Source organism: Rhineura floridana, chromosome 18 (genome assembly GCF_030035675.1).
Source record: "Rhineura floridana isolate rRhiFlo1 chromosome 18, rRhiFlo1.hap2, whole genome shotgun sequence".
NCBI lineage: Eukaryota > Metazoa > Chordata > Lepidosauria > Squamata > Rhineuridae > Rhineura > Rhineura floridana.
The window spans coordinates 7,984,988-8,002,580 of record NC_084497.1 but is presented as its reverse complement, the minus strand read 5'-3'; the positions used below and the strand labels follow the sequence as shown (position 1 = coordinate 8,002,580).

At 48.1% G+C, this 17,593-nt stretch overlaps 1 protein-coding gene across 1 annotated transcript in view; it reads left to right on the top strand.

Annotated features, from left to right (window-relative positions):
* Positions 1 to 7,757: 7,757 nt before the first annotated feature.
* Positions 7,758 to 17,593, top strand: part of MKNK2 (MAPK interacting serine/threonine kinase 2) — a 38,066-nt gene continuing 28,230 nt past the window's right edge. Inside the window, exons 1-3 of the mRNA XM_061602100.1 lie at positions 7,758 to 7,904; positions 9,591 to 9,745; positions 17,332 to 17,413. Coding sequence (XP_061458084.1) covers positions 9,698 to 9,745; positions 17,332 to 17,413 — 130 coding nt within the window. The 5' untranslated portion in view covers positions 7,758 to 7,904; positions 9,591 to 9,697. The remainder of the gene's footprint in view (positions 7,905 to 9,590; positions 9,746 to 17,331; positions 17,414 to 17,593) is intronic.

The window sequence follows — 17,593 nt, the reverse complement described above, 5'->3', positions numbered from 1 at the left end:
TGCTGTACCACTGAGCTACGGTCCTTTTCTTTAAAAGAAAGTAAGATTCTAGTCCTCAGGGACTTTCTGCATGCAAAGCCCTTGCTCTGCCGGAGCAACAGACCTCTCCTAGGATGCGTCCTGGCAGGCGCCAGCATTATGATGGACTCACGTGCTCCTCGTCTCGTGGTAACCTCTGGGTTAGGTAATACTTGGCAGCCGCTCTGGAGCTGGCTGTTTATGTGCTGATAACTCGGCCCATCACCCTATATACGCAGAGTCCAAGGCCTGCCCTTTCCTTCAGGGAGAGCGAGCACAGAAGGCGTGGTTGCCGGAGTCTGCAGCAGCAAATCGCCGCTTTGTGGCTCCTGTTTCTAGTCCTCTCTGATCCCTTGTTGTTCGCCCTGTTCATTGTTGGACTGCCAGAGAACAGAGCTGTTTCTGTCCTTCCCAGCGGTGGCACACGCGTAAAAGTCGGATGTGTAATTCATTCAGGAGCGGCTCCACTGTGAAATGAATGTTTTGCATGCAGAAGGCCCTGGGTTCAACCCCCGGCATCTCTAGATAGGGACGGGAATGCCCCTTGCCTGAAACCCTGCCGAGCTGCTGCCAGTCAGTGTAGTCAGTACTGAGCTAGATGGGCCAATGGTCTGACTCTGTATAAGGTGGCTTAAGGTTCCTGTTTAAATCAACTCCTGATTCAGAACCGGTTTTCCCCAGTTTTAAATCCCCATTCCTGCAGCAATTTGCACATTTCTTTCTTTTTAAAAAAAATCCTCATGAAAATTCTTCTGCATGCATTTCTCCTCCTGTTGTTGTTATTACATGCCTTCAAGTCGATCACAACTTACGGCGACCCTATGAATCAGCGACCTCCAAGAGCATCTGTCATGAACCACCCTGGTCAGAGCTTTTAAGTTCAGGTCTGTGGCTTCCCTTATGGAATCAGTCCATCTCTTGTTTGGCCTTCCTCTTTTTCTACTCCCTTCTGTTTTTCCCGGCATTATTGTCTTTCCTACTGAATCATGTCTTCCCATGATGTGGCCAAAGTAGGATAACCTCAATTTCATATATCTCCTAATATTGCATGCATATCTCCTAATAAGTTCATTTCTGCATGCGGTTTCGACTGAAATACACGTTGTCGCATGAGACTTCTCCTGCCGTAATGTATTTTTGTATGTTCCACCCCCCCCAGATACATATATTTTTATGCACACTTTCCCTAATGCGTGCAATTTTTTTATATAAACACTGGCTGGAGAACTGCGTCACAACCTTTGGATGAGTGCGACTTTCGAAGGACGGCTTTGCTTCTCATATTCTTTCGGAAAGGGCAAGGTTGATGGATTTGCCTTCAAATGCAAACCGAATAGAATTTCTCCTCCACCCTTAACTGAAATCTTACTATTTTCAGGGGAATGCACCCTAACTCACAGGGAAGGGCCGTGATGTGGCGACAGAGCGCCTGCGTTGCACGCAGAAGGTCCCAAGTTCGATTCCCGGCATCTCCAGAAGAGTCCCTGCCTGAATCAGCTGCTGCCTGTCAGTGTACACAGTAAAAAGCTAGATGGACCCAGTATAAAGTAGGTAAGTTTTACATCTTTTACCCGGACCTTACCCGCTGAAATTAATGGATCTAAGTTAATCACAGTCGGGCATTTCAATGGGTCTGCACTAAGTGTGTCCAGGGTCTTGAGGTGTGTGTCTTAGACCCTTTACTTTTTTGGGAGCAGGGTCCCTATGTTTCCAACATCCTACAAGCCAATCAGCATGAAAGGGGAGTGTGTTGGCCACTGAGAAGAGTCTTCTCAGATGCTTCCTTGTCTTTTCTTGCTGATTGGAGCCATTTGGAGTGAAAGAAGATGAGTCAGCTACTGAGAAGACTCTTTTCAGCAGCTAACACTCCCCCCTTTCATGCTGATTGGCTCCTAGGGATGTCTGCTGTTGTGGGATAAGGGTGCAACTCAGCAGTCAAAAAATGTGTGTGTGGCTGTGACTTTTGTGAAGGGACCTTGCACTTGTCAATTTGCTACTACACTATTGAGTGCGACAAATGTTGGACACAACTCAAAAGTTTTTATTTAATTGATTTTATTGGAATGGAATTGCGGTTGAATCGGAGAGTTGCGCTCGGGGTGGGGAGCTTTGCCATTTATAATTTTCCAGTCATGTTTCCAATCACAGACAGAGAAGCGATTGATGAAGAGTGGCACAGGCAACAGTTAATTTCTTCTGGTGGGCGTGAGGGCTACCCACTGGGGGGGTGGCAGAGTGATAAAGACACGTGAACACACCCCAACATCCCAGGGAGGTTCTGCAGGCCCTCTGACAATCGCACGGGTAATTAAGCCGGCCATATAACTCAGAGAGTGCCAGTTAGACCTGGGCTGTCTGCTTGTGTTTCCGTAATAGTTTTGGCGCCTCACCTCAGCCTGGGCAGGGCAGGCGGCCTCGTTTATCTCCCATCTGGAATTTGCTTCACATTCATAATGTCCAAACCACATGGCAGGAAGAAACAGATGAGGGCCTGTGAGCCAGCCGCCGCCGCCCGCTGCTTCTCTGCATGATCCCCTGTTCTGTTTTGTGCGACATTCTTCCCCAGTGCCTCCTTCAAGGAACTCAGGGTGGCGGTTGCCCTCCTTACCCTGCAAGGTAGATTATTTGGCACAGAGAGACAGAGAGACAGAGAGAGAGAGAGAGCGGCCCAAGGTCTACTGGTGAGCTTTGTGGCAGAGTGTGTGAATCGGGTTCTCTGTGGCTGGGGTCTCCTTATATCAAGAGTGACTGGATTCTAGTGCAGATAAGAGTTACCCACCCTCAGAGGAGGCCACTACCTGGTCTTCCTTTCCTTCTAAGAAAGAGTGGTAGGTTGCTGCAATTAAACTGCAAATTATCTCACCCTTCAATATCTCAAATAAATGAATAAATAAATGTTTTGGCACGGCACACACGTTATCAGTTATAAAAGGCAGATGAGTCAGCTTCTAAAAAATCCTGCAGTCAGTTGACAGTCTTAATTAACCTCATCCTCACCCACTACTGAAACTAAGCTGAAGCGTACTCAAAGCATACTCACACATCCTCTTGAAATGTAGACTGTAGGTTCCTAGGGGCAAGGGACTGTTTCCTTTTTTGCTTACTCCAGAGAGGTAGCCTTGCTAGCCTGTTATAGCTACACACAAAAAGGTTCTCGAGTCGCACCTTAAAGTCTTAACACATTTAATCTGTAACAAAACGTTGCAGCGTAAAGTGCTTCTGCTGAAGATTCCAGTCACTCTGTTCAAAGTTCCTCTCCCACCACGCACACAAAAGTCAGTCGGCATTCCATGTCCTCCTTGGGCATGTTTTTTGGGCAGGGGCTCCCACCTTTTAGGGTATTGTATCTGCCTCTACCCACCCCACACCTTATAAAATATTTTTTTGCAACCATTGGGATTTCCCCTAAGGCTATGGACGCTTCCCTCCTGTAGATGGGTAGTGCTGTTTTGGCTTGATAAGGAATGGCCCGAACCACTTGGACATCAGAAACGGATGGAATCATAGTGGTAATTTTCTTATGCACTTTCTATGGTACTAAACAACAGCAATGTGTTTAACAGCTGTTGCTTCCAAACTTGTGTATTAAATTCCAGTTGTTTCTTTAAAAATCTCTCAGGGAGAGGGCTTCCCCCCCCTCCCAAACACCTCTCATGTGTTATAAGGCCTGTCTGACACTTCCCAGGAGAGTTTGTTCCTGTCTGAAACATCTGATGTGCTAACAGCCAAGCAGAGACAATAGACCCACACGTGCACATGAGACACCATCATGCACAGGAATGAGTTTGTACGTGATTGGAGTGGCATGGCTTGAGGGGGGGAAGAGGGATGGAGGAAGGGAGGGAGGAAATGGCTGTTTCGGGTTTCCCTGGAGGCGAGGCAAGTTGCTTGTGCAATATTACCAGAGCTTGCAGCAAGTGAAAGGCTCTTGGAACAGCTGTGCATCTGTGACGCGCTGTGGCTCCCTAATATGGCAGCATTTCCCAAGCGTTTGTCTGTGTGTTAAAATTGGGAGGAGGCACACACAGAACAGAGACTCGGGGTGAGTGGCGACAGGAAGCCTCTCTGCAGGTGGGTTGGTTATCGCCTTCCCTGGGGGCAGTAGTGCAGTGGCAAATTCAGAAGTGCAGGGTCCCTTCATGGTAGTCACAGCCACGCCTCCCCCCTTTTTTGCTGCCGGGTTCAGAATGGGATCCTTGTGAATGCCTTCTCCCACAGCAACAGACATCCCTAGGAGCCAATCAGCATGAAAGGGGAGAATGTTAGCTATTGAGAAGAGTCTTCTCAGTGGCCGACTCGCCCCCTTTCACTCTGATGGGCTCCAACCAGCAGGAGAGGACAAGGAAGCCGGTTAGAAGACTCTTCTGAGTGGCTAACGCACTCCCCTGTCGTGCTGATTGGCTTGTAGGATGCTGGAGACGTAGGGATCCTGCTCCCAAAAAAGTAAGGGGTCTAAGGCCCCCTGAGACCCTGTACGAGTACACCCCTGCCAGAGGGGGGGGGGACTGACTGACTGATGATCCAATTGCATCCAAGGCAAATATGCAGCTTGGGGGGAGGGGAGGTGGCTTAATTATTCCCATCTCCTGATTCCCCATAATTTAAGACAAATCTTGCCCGCATAACCTCCTACAGAGTGTGACTAAGGGGGCCATCACAAAAGACAAGTAGGACGGGCCCTCCTCTGGCTCTCCCTCAGTTCAGGCAAGCCCAGAGCAGGGACTCACAGAGAGAGAGGACAGACCACTTCTGCAGGCCTCCGTGTTTCGAGCATTCAGCTGTGTCAGATTCAAAAGCGTGGCAGAGTTAGTTATCCCACTCCAAGGAGTCTGATTCAAAGGAGGCAAGGCCACACTAGTTCATCATGCAGAGACACGACAGGCAAACTCACACTTTGGATATGACATCCAGAGACAGACAAAGAATATATATATGCGTGTGTGTTTGTGTACATGCGAAGGCATTTTGCATACCCCATAGAAGTATCCGGATATGGTTGTGCACCTCTACAGATGCTGCTGTTCCCAGCCTATGAACATGACCCATGCTGTTTTGAGCTATTGCCAGGCCTTAGGATAGCTAACTTTCATTTCCAGAAACTCTGTCGCTGAAATTAGACTTGTTTCTGAGCATACACAGAGTTCACTTCCTTCCTGACAGCCACGGGCTTTTTAAAATGACCATGACAACACAAAGTTTAAGGGGAAATCTTCTCTGAGCATGCACAGAGTGTTCATTTTAGTGGTTAAGGTGTTGGACTATGACCTGGGAGACCAGGGTTCGAATCCCCACATAGCCATGAAGCTCACTGGGTGACCGTGGGCCAGTCACTGCCTCTCAGCCTCATGAAAACCCTATTCATAGGGTCACCATAAGTCGGAATCGACTTGAAGGCAGTAGATTTCTTTTTTTTATGATTTGATCATTGATTCAATAGTGTGTTGACTGTAATAAAATCTGATTTATTAATTGACAAGAGAATTCGTGCATTTGGCCCTGAATGAGGACTAACAAAATGTACATACATCTATATACATGAGGATCTGGCCTCATTCATAAAGGAAAGGCACTCTGCACATGTTCAAGGGAGGCAGAATCTGGCCCCATTCACAAAGAAATGGCACTCTGCACATGCTCAGAGGGAACTGTTTTTTTGGGGGGGAGACTGGAAATGGAAAACTGCAAAATGACCCTTGCTTGGTTTGTTGTTGTCCTGAAGAAGAGATGGAGACACTCTGCGCGTGCTTAGAGGCAGATTGCCTTTTTGGGGGGAGGACATGGGAAGTTGCCAGTTCCCTTCCTTCCTGCACATACCAGCAGCCTAGGCAATCTGCACGTGCATGGAAGCATGCTCCATTTAAAAAAAAAAATCCAGATGCCAATATTCTTTATCTTTCTTTTTCTCTTGCCTGTTTTTCTGGAGGAGGAAGGAGTTGAAGGCACTCTGTGCATGCTCAGAGGCATACTCTCTGTTAGAAACAATTTTTTTTCTTTCCCCCTGGAGAACAAGAAGGTGCATGAGAATACAGGGACAGAAATTATGTCCACATTCAGGGACACACTTTGTCTTTTTTAAAAAACTGCTGGAAGCTGAAAGTTTGAGTTCCTCTTTCTTTTTAGGAGGAGAAAGAAGGTGACATTCTGCATGTGCTCAGACATTCACTCTGCCTATTTTGTCTTTGTTGGGAACAAAAGCTGCTCATGTTTTCTCCTGGAAGAGGAGACAGGGGCAGACACTCTGCACATGCTTAGAGTCTCTCTCTCTCTCTCTCCTGGAAGAGGAAGTAATGACAGAGGCACTCTGTATATGTTTAGGTACGATTTGCCTTTGTTGGGTTCAAATTAAAGCCCCCTCCCCAAGAAGTAGATAGGAGTGCAAGCTTTAGCAATTTAATTTACCTGTTAGTGGTCCAGCCAGATACCAAACATAAAATAGACACACCCACAATTACTGCTTGATCAAGAGGGATCTCTGAACTGCACAGACAGGAGTCTGTCAGGGCAGAGAGCATTGTTTATTCAGTAAAGCCTCATTATATAGTTTCATAAGTAAAACAAAGTATAATATCATAACAAAGAAAATACAACATTACAGAGATGAGCAAGCGCGTCTGTTTATCCTTGTTACATTTCTCATAATTCTTAAGAAGCGAGAGTTTTGATAAAGAATTCATACACTGGTCAGTTTAAAGAAACTTGTTCTGAGATAAGAGCTATGAAAAAGGCGAGAAAAAAGAGCAGATTGACACCAAAAGAGATAAAATGTTACTAATACATCTGTGACCTTTACTCATTCATCAGTATGATGTAAATCTGGTGGATACAATTGTAGTAAGATATTTTGAGAAAATGTCTTGTGTTGTGCTGACCTAGCTACAATGTTACATACTGTGTGTGGTGATTTAAAGACAGAGAGAAATAACAACATCTAGAAGGGATACATTTTATCTCGTTTTTACAGAGATGTTATAGTCTGAGAGGCGCCTTTGGGTTTTACTTCTCATGGGAAGAAAAACGAAGCTTAGAGTTGTGTGTGCTTCCCACCCGCTCTAGGTTCCAGAATTCATTGCAACACTGGTTCAGACAATAACGTAGGTTTCTTGACAACCTTTTTGACAACTCTAGGGGTCTAGGTAAATTTCTACCTAACACCTTCTTTCTCTCTTTCCGTCTTTTGCCTGGAGGAAGAAGCAGTGGTAGAGGCACTGCTCACGCTTAGGATTACTCTCTGCCTTGCTTTGTCTGTCTTTCTCTTTCCCGGAAGAGGAGGCAGTGGCAGAGGCACTCTGCACATGCTTAGTGGTACCTTGCCTTGCTTTTGCCTTGCTTTCGCTTTCCTGGAGAAACCCGCAATGGCAAAGGCACTCTGCACATGCTTAGAGGTACTCTATGCCTTCCTTTTGCCTTTCATTGTCTTGGAAGAGGAGGCAGCGGCACTCTGATCGTGCTTAGAGGTACTCTTAGCCTTCGTCTTTCCCGGAAGGGGAGGCAGCGGCAGCGGCAGCGGCGCTCTGCACATGCTCAGTCCTACTCTGCCTTGCTTTTGCCTTTCTCCCTCTCTCCTGGAGAAGCCTGCAGAGGCACTCTGCACGTGCTTGGAGGCACTCCCCGCCTGCCTTGCCCGCTCGCTGTCCGTCTCCCTCCCTCCCGTGGAAGAGGAGCAGGAGGAGGCGGAGGAAGGGGCGGGCCGGGCCGCGCCGACTCAGCTGATGCAAGCGCGGGCGGGCCGCTCTCCCTCCGTCCCGCCCTCCGCCCGGCCGCCTATATAAGGGACGGCCGGGGGCCTCGACCGAACCTTCCTTCCCGTCCCTTCGAGCGGCGGCTGCCGGGGCCAGCTTGTGCCTTTTCCATCAGCAGTGGCGCCTGCGCCGCGGAGCCCGAGCTTGGTAAGTTGGGGGCTGGACCAGACCAGACCAGACAGATTCACGCACCTCCCATTGCAATCCCGGTCTGGCTGGATAGTTCTGCACAGGGGCGAGCGGCGGGGGTGGGGTGGGGTGGGGTGGGGGAAGTAAGCCCCATCAATACATCAGGCCCCGAGTATTGCATTTCCTCTCCCCCCCCCTTGTTATTTTCGCAGCAACTGCAAACTCATTGCATCGCGCGTGCAGCCCAATTCCTCTGGTTTTCTCTCTTCCTTTTGCAAACAGGGAGGGATTTTGCAGCGGGGAAGGAGGGGGCTCTGCTTGACAGCCCCCCTTTTTTGCAGCAGTGGGGAGAGGAAATGAGCCCCCCCCTTTTTTTGCAAGGGCTGGGAAAATGTGCCTTTCATTTGTCTGGTTGCATTGAAATCGCTCGCGGCTTTTTTTGTTCGGTTGCAAGCCTGGGGAAGGGGAGCTTTGGGGTGGGTGGGGGAATCCTTCCCCCCCCTTACTAAACTGTGGGATTTTCTTCCCTGCTCCCCTTTTCCTATGCAATAATAATATAAAATGAACTCACGCCGATGGGGTGATGATCACGCCCCCCACTTGCTATGCAGGATGTATGTGTGTGTGTGTTGGGGGGGGTCTGGTTTGCAGAGTAACTTACCCTCCCCCACTGGGAAAAGAAGGGGCTCTATGTCTGCAATTAAGTGGGGCCCCTTTTGCAGCAGAGAAAAGTCCCGAAGCAGGGGATTTATTTTTATTTATTTCGCAAACTTGTCAGTTTCCTAAAACTGTCTGTTTCCTTCCCCTCCCACCCTGCAAAAAATAAAATAAAAATCAGTACCTAGCTGCAAGATAGCCGATCTGTTTGCCTATTTTGTATACATATGTATTTGTGGGGGGTTTTTTGGAGGGGGAAATTAACATTTCACTCCTTCCCCTGGGTCTCTTGTATCTAGCTACAAGATCATCCTGAGAGTAGGCCTAGGCCAACACGTACAGCTGTTGATTTCAGTGGGTCTACTCTGAGTAGAGCTTAGGTGGAAAGATAACCCCTTAGACAGAGGCCTAAGTGAGTGTATGTGCTTGGGATATTATTATTATTATTATTATTATTATTATTATTATTATTATTATTGTGCTTGCTGTACACATCCCCTTTCCTTGTCCTCTGCAGTTCCAGGATCAAAATTTGTTCCAATGATCCCTCCCCTTTAAATAAACAAACACAAAATAGAGCAAAATCCAGTTTGTTTTTAAAAAGATGAATTCCAAAGAGCCCTCTAGGGTTGCATTACATCACAAAGGAACCAAGAATCTGGTGCAACAGCCCCCCTCTTCTTGCTACCCCCAACTTGTAATTCTGTTTGCAAATAAAGGATTCACGTGCAAAAGGGCTTCCTGTCTGCATCCTTTTTCATTGTCAGAGAAAGATATTTACTTTTTTCACTCCCCACTCCATCCCCATTTCTTTTTGTAGATGTTTGAAATCCTCAGTTTGGTATTTTGCGTTTTTCTGGATCAACCTGTTTCCTCTGAAGTCTTGTGTGGATGTGCGCCTGTGAGACATTTGCAAACTTGACAGCATTTTTCTGGCTATTTTTTCAGAAGTCCGATTATTTTTATTTTTAAAAACAGATTTTGTAAGCCATTTTAGAATGGATCTGATTGAAATCTTTTTACCCTCTCCTTGCCTCCCTTTTATAGGGTCTTCAGTGGCAGATCCGGATTAGCTGCATCCAAATTTTTCCTTCGTTCCTCTCTATCCCCCTTTCTTCTTCTGAATCTTTTCCTGCATTTTCAAAATCTCCGAGATGGTGCAGAAAAAGACAGAACTCAAAGGTTTCCACCGCTCCTTTAAGGTAAGAAATATTATTATTATTATTATTATTTGATCAAGGTCAAACTGTTGAGTTCATGCCAGTTTTGGCTCTGATTCTGGATAAAGAATGTTTTCTTTTTAGCAAAGCCACGTTATGGATTTGCAGCACAATCCTAACCATGACTGCTTGGAAGTAGAGCTGATTCCTGATCATGCGTAACATAGGTGGTTTTCTTAAACTGGGGAAATGTTTTTAGCAGATGGAGGCGTATCACTGGAAGTACCACCATTTAGATGAGCCCACATCTGGGAGTGAGCTGCCAATTTCCCTGGCAAGGTTTAGAACTCACAAATTGCAAATTCTCCTGGGTGCTCTTTGCAAAGTTGACGGTGTTGGAGGAATCAGTGAGTCTTTCCTCTCCCAAAAACTGAGTGGTTTTTTTTCTCTGTGTGCATCCGAGCGCATTGGATGATGTGCGTCCGCATAGTGCGCTGTGTCGTCTTGTTTTTTGAACCTTTTTTTGGTTGCTTAATTTCGGCTTTTAATGCCACCGGGACACGGCTTAATTTGCTGGTACTCTTGCTTCCTAGGGACCTTTCGTAGCTTGAAAGTGCTTTTGAAAGCCAGCCTGGTGTCTGGATTTAATGAGGGCTTGTACTGCGGCTGTTTTTATTCTGGCTCTGACGCACAATGTTGTTGGGATCTTTTAAAAAATATATATTTTTTTGCTGAGTGAGCAAAAGCGGTTGCTTTCGCTTTTGAAAGAACGCATGCTTAGAGAAGCCAGGCCCAATTCTCTGTTATGGTGCAGCAATGCATATATTAAACGATTGCATCGCTGACGCTGTCCTTGCAACCCTTGGCTTTTAAAACCCTTTCAGAGGCTGTGCAGAAAATCTGTGGGTATGCAGTGTTTGGAGACTGAGGCAACTTCGTGTAAGACTGTGTTCCTGTCTGATTCATGAGCTAAGGTTACTTGCCATCCTTCGTAGACAAATTCGGTGGAAAGCTCAGGATGTGGCCTGGGTGCTGAGGGCTTTTGCAGTCAAGTCTCTAGCCCTCGTGGAGGCGAAGATATTGCCTGCACACTTTCAGGGATTCCTGTTGATTTGCTTGTGTGTGTAGAAGAATATCCAGCGGTCATACTGTTGAGTAGAAATTGAAATAGGTGAACATGTCTAACTTAGGTCCGTTAATTTCAGTGAGTCTACTCTGAGTAAAACTTGGTTGTTTGCAGGATAAATGAAGGAAAATTAGATAATGCCATGCAATTTTTTAAAAAAATTGCATAAATGATCTCGGCTGCAGAATTGAGCTGCCTTGGCGTGGAATTAACGAGTCGTGTGAGTCAGAACTTGGCGTTATTTAACTGCTGAAAGGCTGAAAGGTACTTGAGCTTGCGAGTCTATAGATTCTGCCGTTTAGGGGTTCAAGAGAAGCTGCCACTGGATCGTGGGGGGAGTTGCTCTTGCGCTCGGGTCCTGTTTTGGGCCTGTCTGGATCGCCGTTGTGAGAAGGGGGTGCTGGACTAGATAGGTCCCATTTGGCCCGTTCCAGCTGCAAGGCTCATAACCTGCAACGCTTTGCTTTGAACTAACAAGAAAGAGTGATGGACCCCTGTCTCCGCCATCTTTGCAGTACTTGGTCCCATTGTACAGGTGGGGCAACTGAGTCTGAAGCACCCTGTCCGATGCAGAAGTCCGCCCTGCTCATGAGTTCCTCCTCACAGGGCCGCCAACCCATTGGGTATGCAGAACCATGGGGAGACGTCCTATGATGCATTCCTTCTTTCTTTCTGTCCCGTCTGCTCATGTCCTGTTGCTGCCCCTAATTATGGGATGTCGGTGTCCTGGTTGGCAGAGGCTGGGAGCACGTGAGGGCTGTACCTGCTGGACCCGTAGCCAGACAGGTTGGGCTAGTCCTGGTTTGAATGCGTCTATTTATTTATTTAGCGCACACGGGCCCCAGAGACGTTTCTTGTCAGGGTGGGGGAGCGTTTTGAAACCACCTCCTACCCTTCTTTGGAAGGCGCAGCCCTCTTAAGAGTCCTTCAAAATGTCACCCTTCTAGAAGCTTAGGGACAAAACAGATGTGTGGCACACACTGAGGCGCTAGTCCTCATGATGGGAGGCTTGAGGAAAGCACGGCAGTTGCCCTGACTGGGTTTGCCAGGGGAGGCACCCTTCAGGGCAAGCGGCCACACTGCAGAGGAGCTGTGTGGTAGAGAGAGAGAGTCTTGAGAGGGAACCTGTGGTCCTCCAGACATTTTTGGCGGACTTCACCTCCCAGTGGCCAGCATGGCCAGTGGTTCCCCATTCTTGGCCTAGTGCAGGACTGTGTGGCCCTCCAGACGTTGCTGGATGACAGTTCCCATCACCCCTGTTGATTTGGCCACTTGGGCTGCTGGGATTTGGAGTCCAGCAACAATATCTGTGTGGGGGGGGCACAGGTGTTTTGGAGTGGAGGGGGTGGAGGGCTAAGCTCAGTGGTGAGAACATCTGCTGTGCTTGCCAATGGTCCCAGGTCCAATCCCCAATGGCATCTCCAAGTAGGACTGGGAGGGACCCCTGAATCCATAATCCTTAAGAGCTGCTGCTAGACAGTGTAGACAATACTGGGTTAGAAGGATCAATACTTGGTAGAAGGCAGATTTCTATTCAAATCAGCTCTTTATTCAGAACCATGAGGACTAGAAGCCTGCTTTGTTTTAAAGAAAAAGCCTGTAGCTCAGTGGTAGAGCATCTGCTTTGCTTGCAGACGGTCCCAGGTTCAATTCCTGATGGCGCCTCCCTGTAGGGCTGGGGAAAAGACTCCGGCCTGAACCTCTGGCGACCCTCTGCCAGTCAGAGTGGACAGCACTGAGCTAGATGGACCCAGTGGTAGAAAGCCACTTCTTATGTCCCTACATGAGTTGGGGTATTAAATACTTCTGTTTGACTTAATGTTTTGTTTCCAAGGCTTCGGCCTATGCCAGAGCTGGCTTTTGTTCTGCGCTTTCTCTCACAAGAAGCCAAGCTGAAGGCTGCCTTTGACCCTCCCAACAACCTTCCTGAGGTAGTTTTAGGTGGAGACTCGAGTGGCAGGCCCCGTGAGCTTCGGGGCTGAGTGGGAATTTGGCCCCAGGCCTGCCCGCTCTGAACTGCCTGTCTGCGCTCCAGCTGTGGATTTTGAAAGGGCCTTCGCAGGCCCAAGCAAAGCTGTCGTGGTCGAGACTAAGGAGGCTGCGGGTTCCAATCCTTACTAAGCTGCCAAGCCGTCATTCACTCGGCTTAGCCTACCTCGCAAGGTTGTTGGGAGGATAAAAAGTGTGTGTGTGTTAGAGAGCTGTGTATGCCGCCCTGAACAGCATACTGGTCCATCCCCGAGAGCCAGCGTGGTGTCTTGCGTAGAGTGGCAGTCTAGGACCTGGGAGACCAGAGTTCAAATCACCACCTAACCATGAAGCTTGCTGGGTGACCTTGGACCAGCCTTAGTTTCTCAGCCTAACCTACCTCACAGGGTTGCTGTGAGGACAAAATGGAGAAGGGAGGAGAACCATGTATGCCACCTGGAGCTCCCTGGAGGAAAGGTAGGGTGTACATGTGGTGGTGTTAATGATGGCCCTCCAGGTACTGCTGAACTATAGCTCCCATCAGCCCCTGCCGGCATGGCTGATGGCCTGGGTCAGTGGGAGTTGCTAGACTACATCTGAAGGCTTGCAGTTTCCCTCCCTCTTGCCATACAGGATTGACAGGATATAGGATCCTTCTACTGAGTCAGACCATTAGTCCATCTAGCTCAGTATTGTCTGCACTGACTGGCAGGGGCTCTCCAGGGTTTCAGGCAGGGATCTCTCCCAGCTCTACCTGCAGATGCCAGGGACTGAACCTGGAATCTTTTTGCACGCAAAGCTGGTGCATTACCACGGAGCTATGGCCCTTCCCCTAAAGATAAAGTAAGATTCTAGTCCTCATGGTTTGGAATAAAGAACCGGCTTCGGTTAGGAAGCTGCCTTGCACCAAATCAGAGCAGTGGACCATCTAGATCAGTACCGTCTACACTGACTGGCAGGGCTCAGATGCTCTTAACTCCCTTCCTGTGCTTTCCCCTGCAGATGTTAGCCAGCCATAGAAAGCTACATATTTTTTCAGCATGTGCTGAGCTGCTGTACTCCATCCCTCCTTTTGTAACATTCCTCCCCCCTGTAATTTAGGATGGGGGGGGCTGCTTCCAAACCAGAATGCCCAATTTGCATTGGTGCAGCGTGGCTTCCCCTCCCGCCTTCCCTGGGCGGGGTGGCTTGAGTTTCCTGCCAGTATTTTTCCAAGAGATTTGCTTCGAGATGCTGTGCCTTGGGAGTTTTAACGGCCCTGTGACTTGCTGCCTAACCTCAAAGTAGCGTCATTGGGCTTGTTTGAAAAAACACGACACACACAAACAGTAACACCGACAACGTTGGATTCTTGAATGTGCTGCGGTTGATTCTCTAGTGCAGCGGTTCTCAAACTTTTGGTTCATGGCGCACTGTAAAACATACAAAAATTTTCTGGCGCATTTCATGTACAAAATTAAAAATATATTAATATATTTTAAACTATGAATAAAAATAACTTAATAATAATATACTTTCATAATATTCGCGGCACACCTAGCCACCTCTTGCGGCGCACCAGTGTGCTCCCGGTGCACCGTTTGAGAACCACTGCTCTAGTGTATATGTGGCTTCATTTCCCCCCTTAAATGTTGCTGCAAAACTCTGTGTCGTGGTGGTTTCTGAAGTCGGCCAGCTGAAGAAGAGGGCAATATTAAATCTTGTCTTTTTGTGTGTGGACAGCTGGAAGGGGCTGATTGGGGGAGATCAAGTGATGGTGTTAAACTGAATAGATGCACTTATGTGTTGCAGCCTTAAGCTGCCAGCCCTTGGAGTATGCGCCTGTTTTTCTTTCTGTGTGTTGTCTGTATACTTAAAAAAAAAAAAAAAAAAACTTGCTCGCGGCGGGTGGGAGTGATGTAACTTCGGTTATACCTCGTGGTCTGAGCACGGCAGAGAGGCCCTGTGGAGAGAGAAGGGTTGGCGCAGGGCAGCCAGTGTTATGTAACTGCATGTTGGATTCTGCAGTCTGTGTGTGTGGGTTTTTTTTTTTATAAAGAAAGGCAGAAAGTGTGTGTGCGCGAGATCAAGATCTGGGTTTTGCTGCACAAGGGAAGGTGGTAGGAGCGAGACAGCTCGAGAAGACCGAAAAGGGGGTTTGTGGTTGGCTAGCGCAGCTTCTAAAAATGGATGCTTTTATTTTATTTATTCTAAGGGGGGAGAGTATGTTCTGTAGGCACAAGGCGAAAAGATAATCCGGCGCTGGGCTCTGCCTCACCGTTGGTGCAAAAGCTGTAGAAGATCCATGGGGTAGGGGGGGTTGCCACATGGTGATGATGGGCGACCCATGCCGCTGTCAGAAGTAGTTGACTGGGGGAGGATGGGAGGACATTCTTGACAAACCTGGTGTGTGTGTTTGTGGGGGAAGGAAACTGACTTTTGCATGGGGGCGGGAAGCATTGGCACGGAAACTCTTCAGAGTACAATGGCCCCCTTCCAAAAAAGCTGGCTGCCATGGTTGTGTATGTGGATTTTTTAAAAATAAAAATCTGAATCTAACTGCAGCTGCTGTCACCAGACCAAAAAAATCACACTTTTTCCCCTTGCAGCTGCAAGTTTCTTTCAGGTTATAACCCATCCGGACCCTCCAAGCCTTCTGTTCCACCGCCCCCCAATAATGTGTGTGTGCTTCTTGTCCCCCCAAAAAAACCTCCAATCTTGCAACATCTAAGCATTTTGATGTTTGGGTTGACGACGGGCAGTCTTCGTTCAGCTGTCGTGCTGAGGTGCAGTGTGGTGGACTTGGAAGATAAACACGGGTGGTGGCCCCCCGAGGAGGACACATGTGCCTGCGAAATCTCTAGTTAGCTGTGGGACAACGTGGAAAGGGACTCTGCTCAAGTCAGCCAGCCCATCTGAATCGGTCTGAGGCTTGGCTGGTATCCAGTTCGGCAGAGCCATAGGGGTGTGTGTTCAGAGATAATTTTTCTTTTTTGAAATTACTGGTGGGAGCATTCTACCTCCGCCCCAACAGATTTCATAACAGGCTTGGGAGGCTTGCTCTAGTTAGGCTCCTGGTTTAGAGGTCTTATTTAATGCGAGGATAGCCTGGATCTTGTTTCACTGGCTTTGTACCTGCCCCTTGGGGTCAATCCCTATGGAATAAGATGGGGTTGCAGTTGGGTGGTGGGATGATGCTCTGGGGTTTATAATGGGAGACAGGGCTTAATCCTTTGGAGGGGGGCTAGTTCTCTGGCTGTCAGATCTAGGGGCTGGCCTGCAGTGGCAATAGAGGAGTAGATGGAGTGTGTGCAGAGTTCTTTTCAGCACTGAGGTCATCCATCTCATTCGCAAAAAGAATATGATGTTGACAGGTGCATGGGCCCTTGTCGGTCTTTTGGGGACGTTATCACTGGAAGAGTCGCCTGTTTGGATTTTAAAACTTAAATCCCTGCATTGTAGAAATCCAGCAGATCGGGAAAGGCACTTTTTCTTGAAGTGTTCATCTTCTAAGTTCAAGGCGCTTAAAAAAAAAAAAAGGTGGGGAGAGTATTCAAAGTGCAGTTACCACCCACGCCCCTGTAGTCTGTAAAGTGGTATAGTCCGGCAAGGAGCCTACCACTTGCTTTGGGCTGAATGTGCTGCTCAGGTCTAGCAGAGGCGGAATGTGTCGCTCAAGCCTAACAGATGCCAACAGTGTTTTCTGCTGTGAAGCACCTGGTGTCTCTCTCTCTCTGGAAGTTTCCTATTTTGTCCTGCCCTGCCCTGTCTGTTCCAAATAAACAGTCTCCTCCCAGCTCCTTATGAACTGAATCCCCAGCAAGCTGGTGGTGCAGCGTTCCAGGCAGGGCTTGTTAGTCTAGCCTTCTGCCTCATAACCTCGCCCTTCTTCCTACTGGCCTCCTTTGGCCGGCTCCACTTGAGTCACGCCTGTCCATGGAGACGGCGGCTGCGTACTGGGGAGAGTCAGGTTCCCTGTTTGTATTTCGCCAGGGCATTTGAAGGTGGGGAGAGACTTGAGAAGCTGGTTTGGGCAGCTTCTCGTTCCTCTTTAAGGAGCGCATGCTTGGAAGTTTGCAAGTGTGTTGGGGCCTCATAGGCGCAGTTGTCAAGTTACTAGTCCATAAGAGAGATGTCAGTAATAAAAATGTAAAGAGCTGGTTTTCTCACATACTCGTTCCACCGGTGGTGGGAGGTGTGCGCGATAATGCAGAACATCTAATGGGAAAATACAGCCACCCACCCCGGTGGCAAAGTGGTTTTCAGACGAAGAATAGAGAACTAGGCTGTCTGCCCGTTAGTCATTCTTGGCTTTAAAGGGAACAAATGAAAACTGTCTTTTGAAGTTTCCACGCTTGGGTGGCTTGCAAGAAAACATGGGTGGTGACCTTTTAGAAGCATTAACGGGAGACGGGGGGTAGGAGGGTCAGGGGCTGGCAGCCTTCCAGTCAAACCTGCCCTCCCCAAAATAGCAGCTGGCTTTTTTGCATCTGTTTGAATCAGGCTTTGAAACTGTGTATACATAACTATTTTTCTCTTCCTCCTGTTGCCCTAGGGCCAGAATCCGTTCGACCTAGAATTCTCCCAGTCAAATCACCTGGAATCTGTCTTCAACTTTGAATGCCCATCCCGGCCCGGTGAGCCCTGTTATGACTGTTTTTTAAAAACAATTGTTTAAAAGGGGTCAGAAGGACCCTGAATTAGGGTTGGCCAGAAGGGGTAGGTGGTGCTCTGTTCATACGGTTACATCATGAGATTCATCCCAGAAGGGAATGCAGGCCTCAGGCTGGGAAAAAGCCCCTCCCAATCTAACCAGT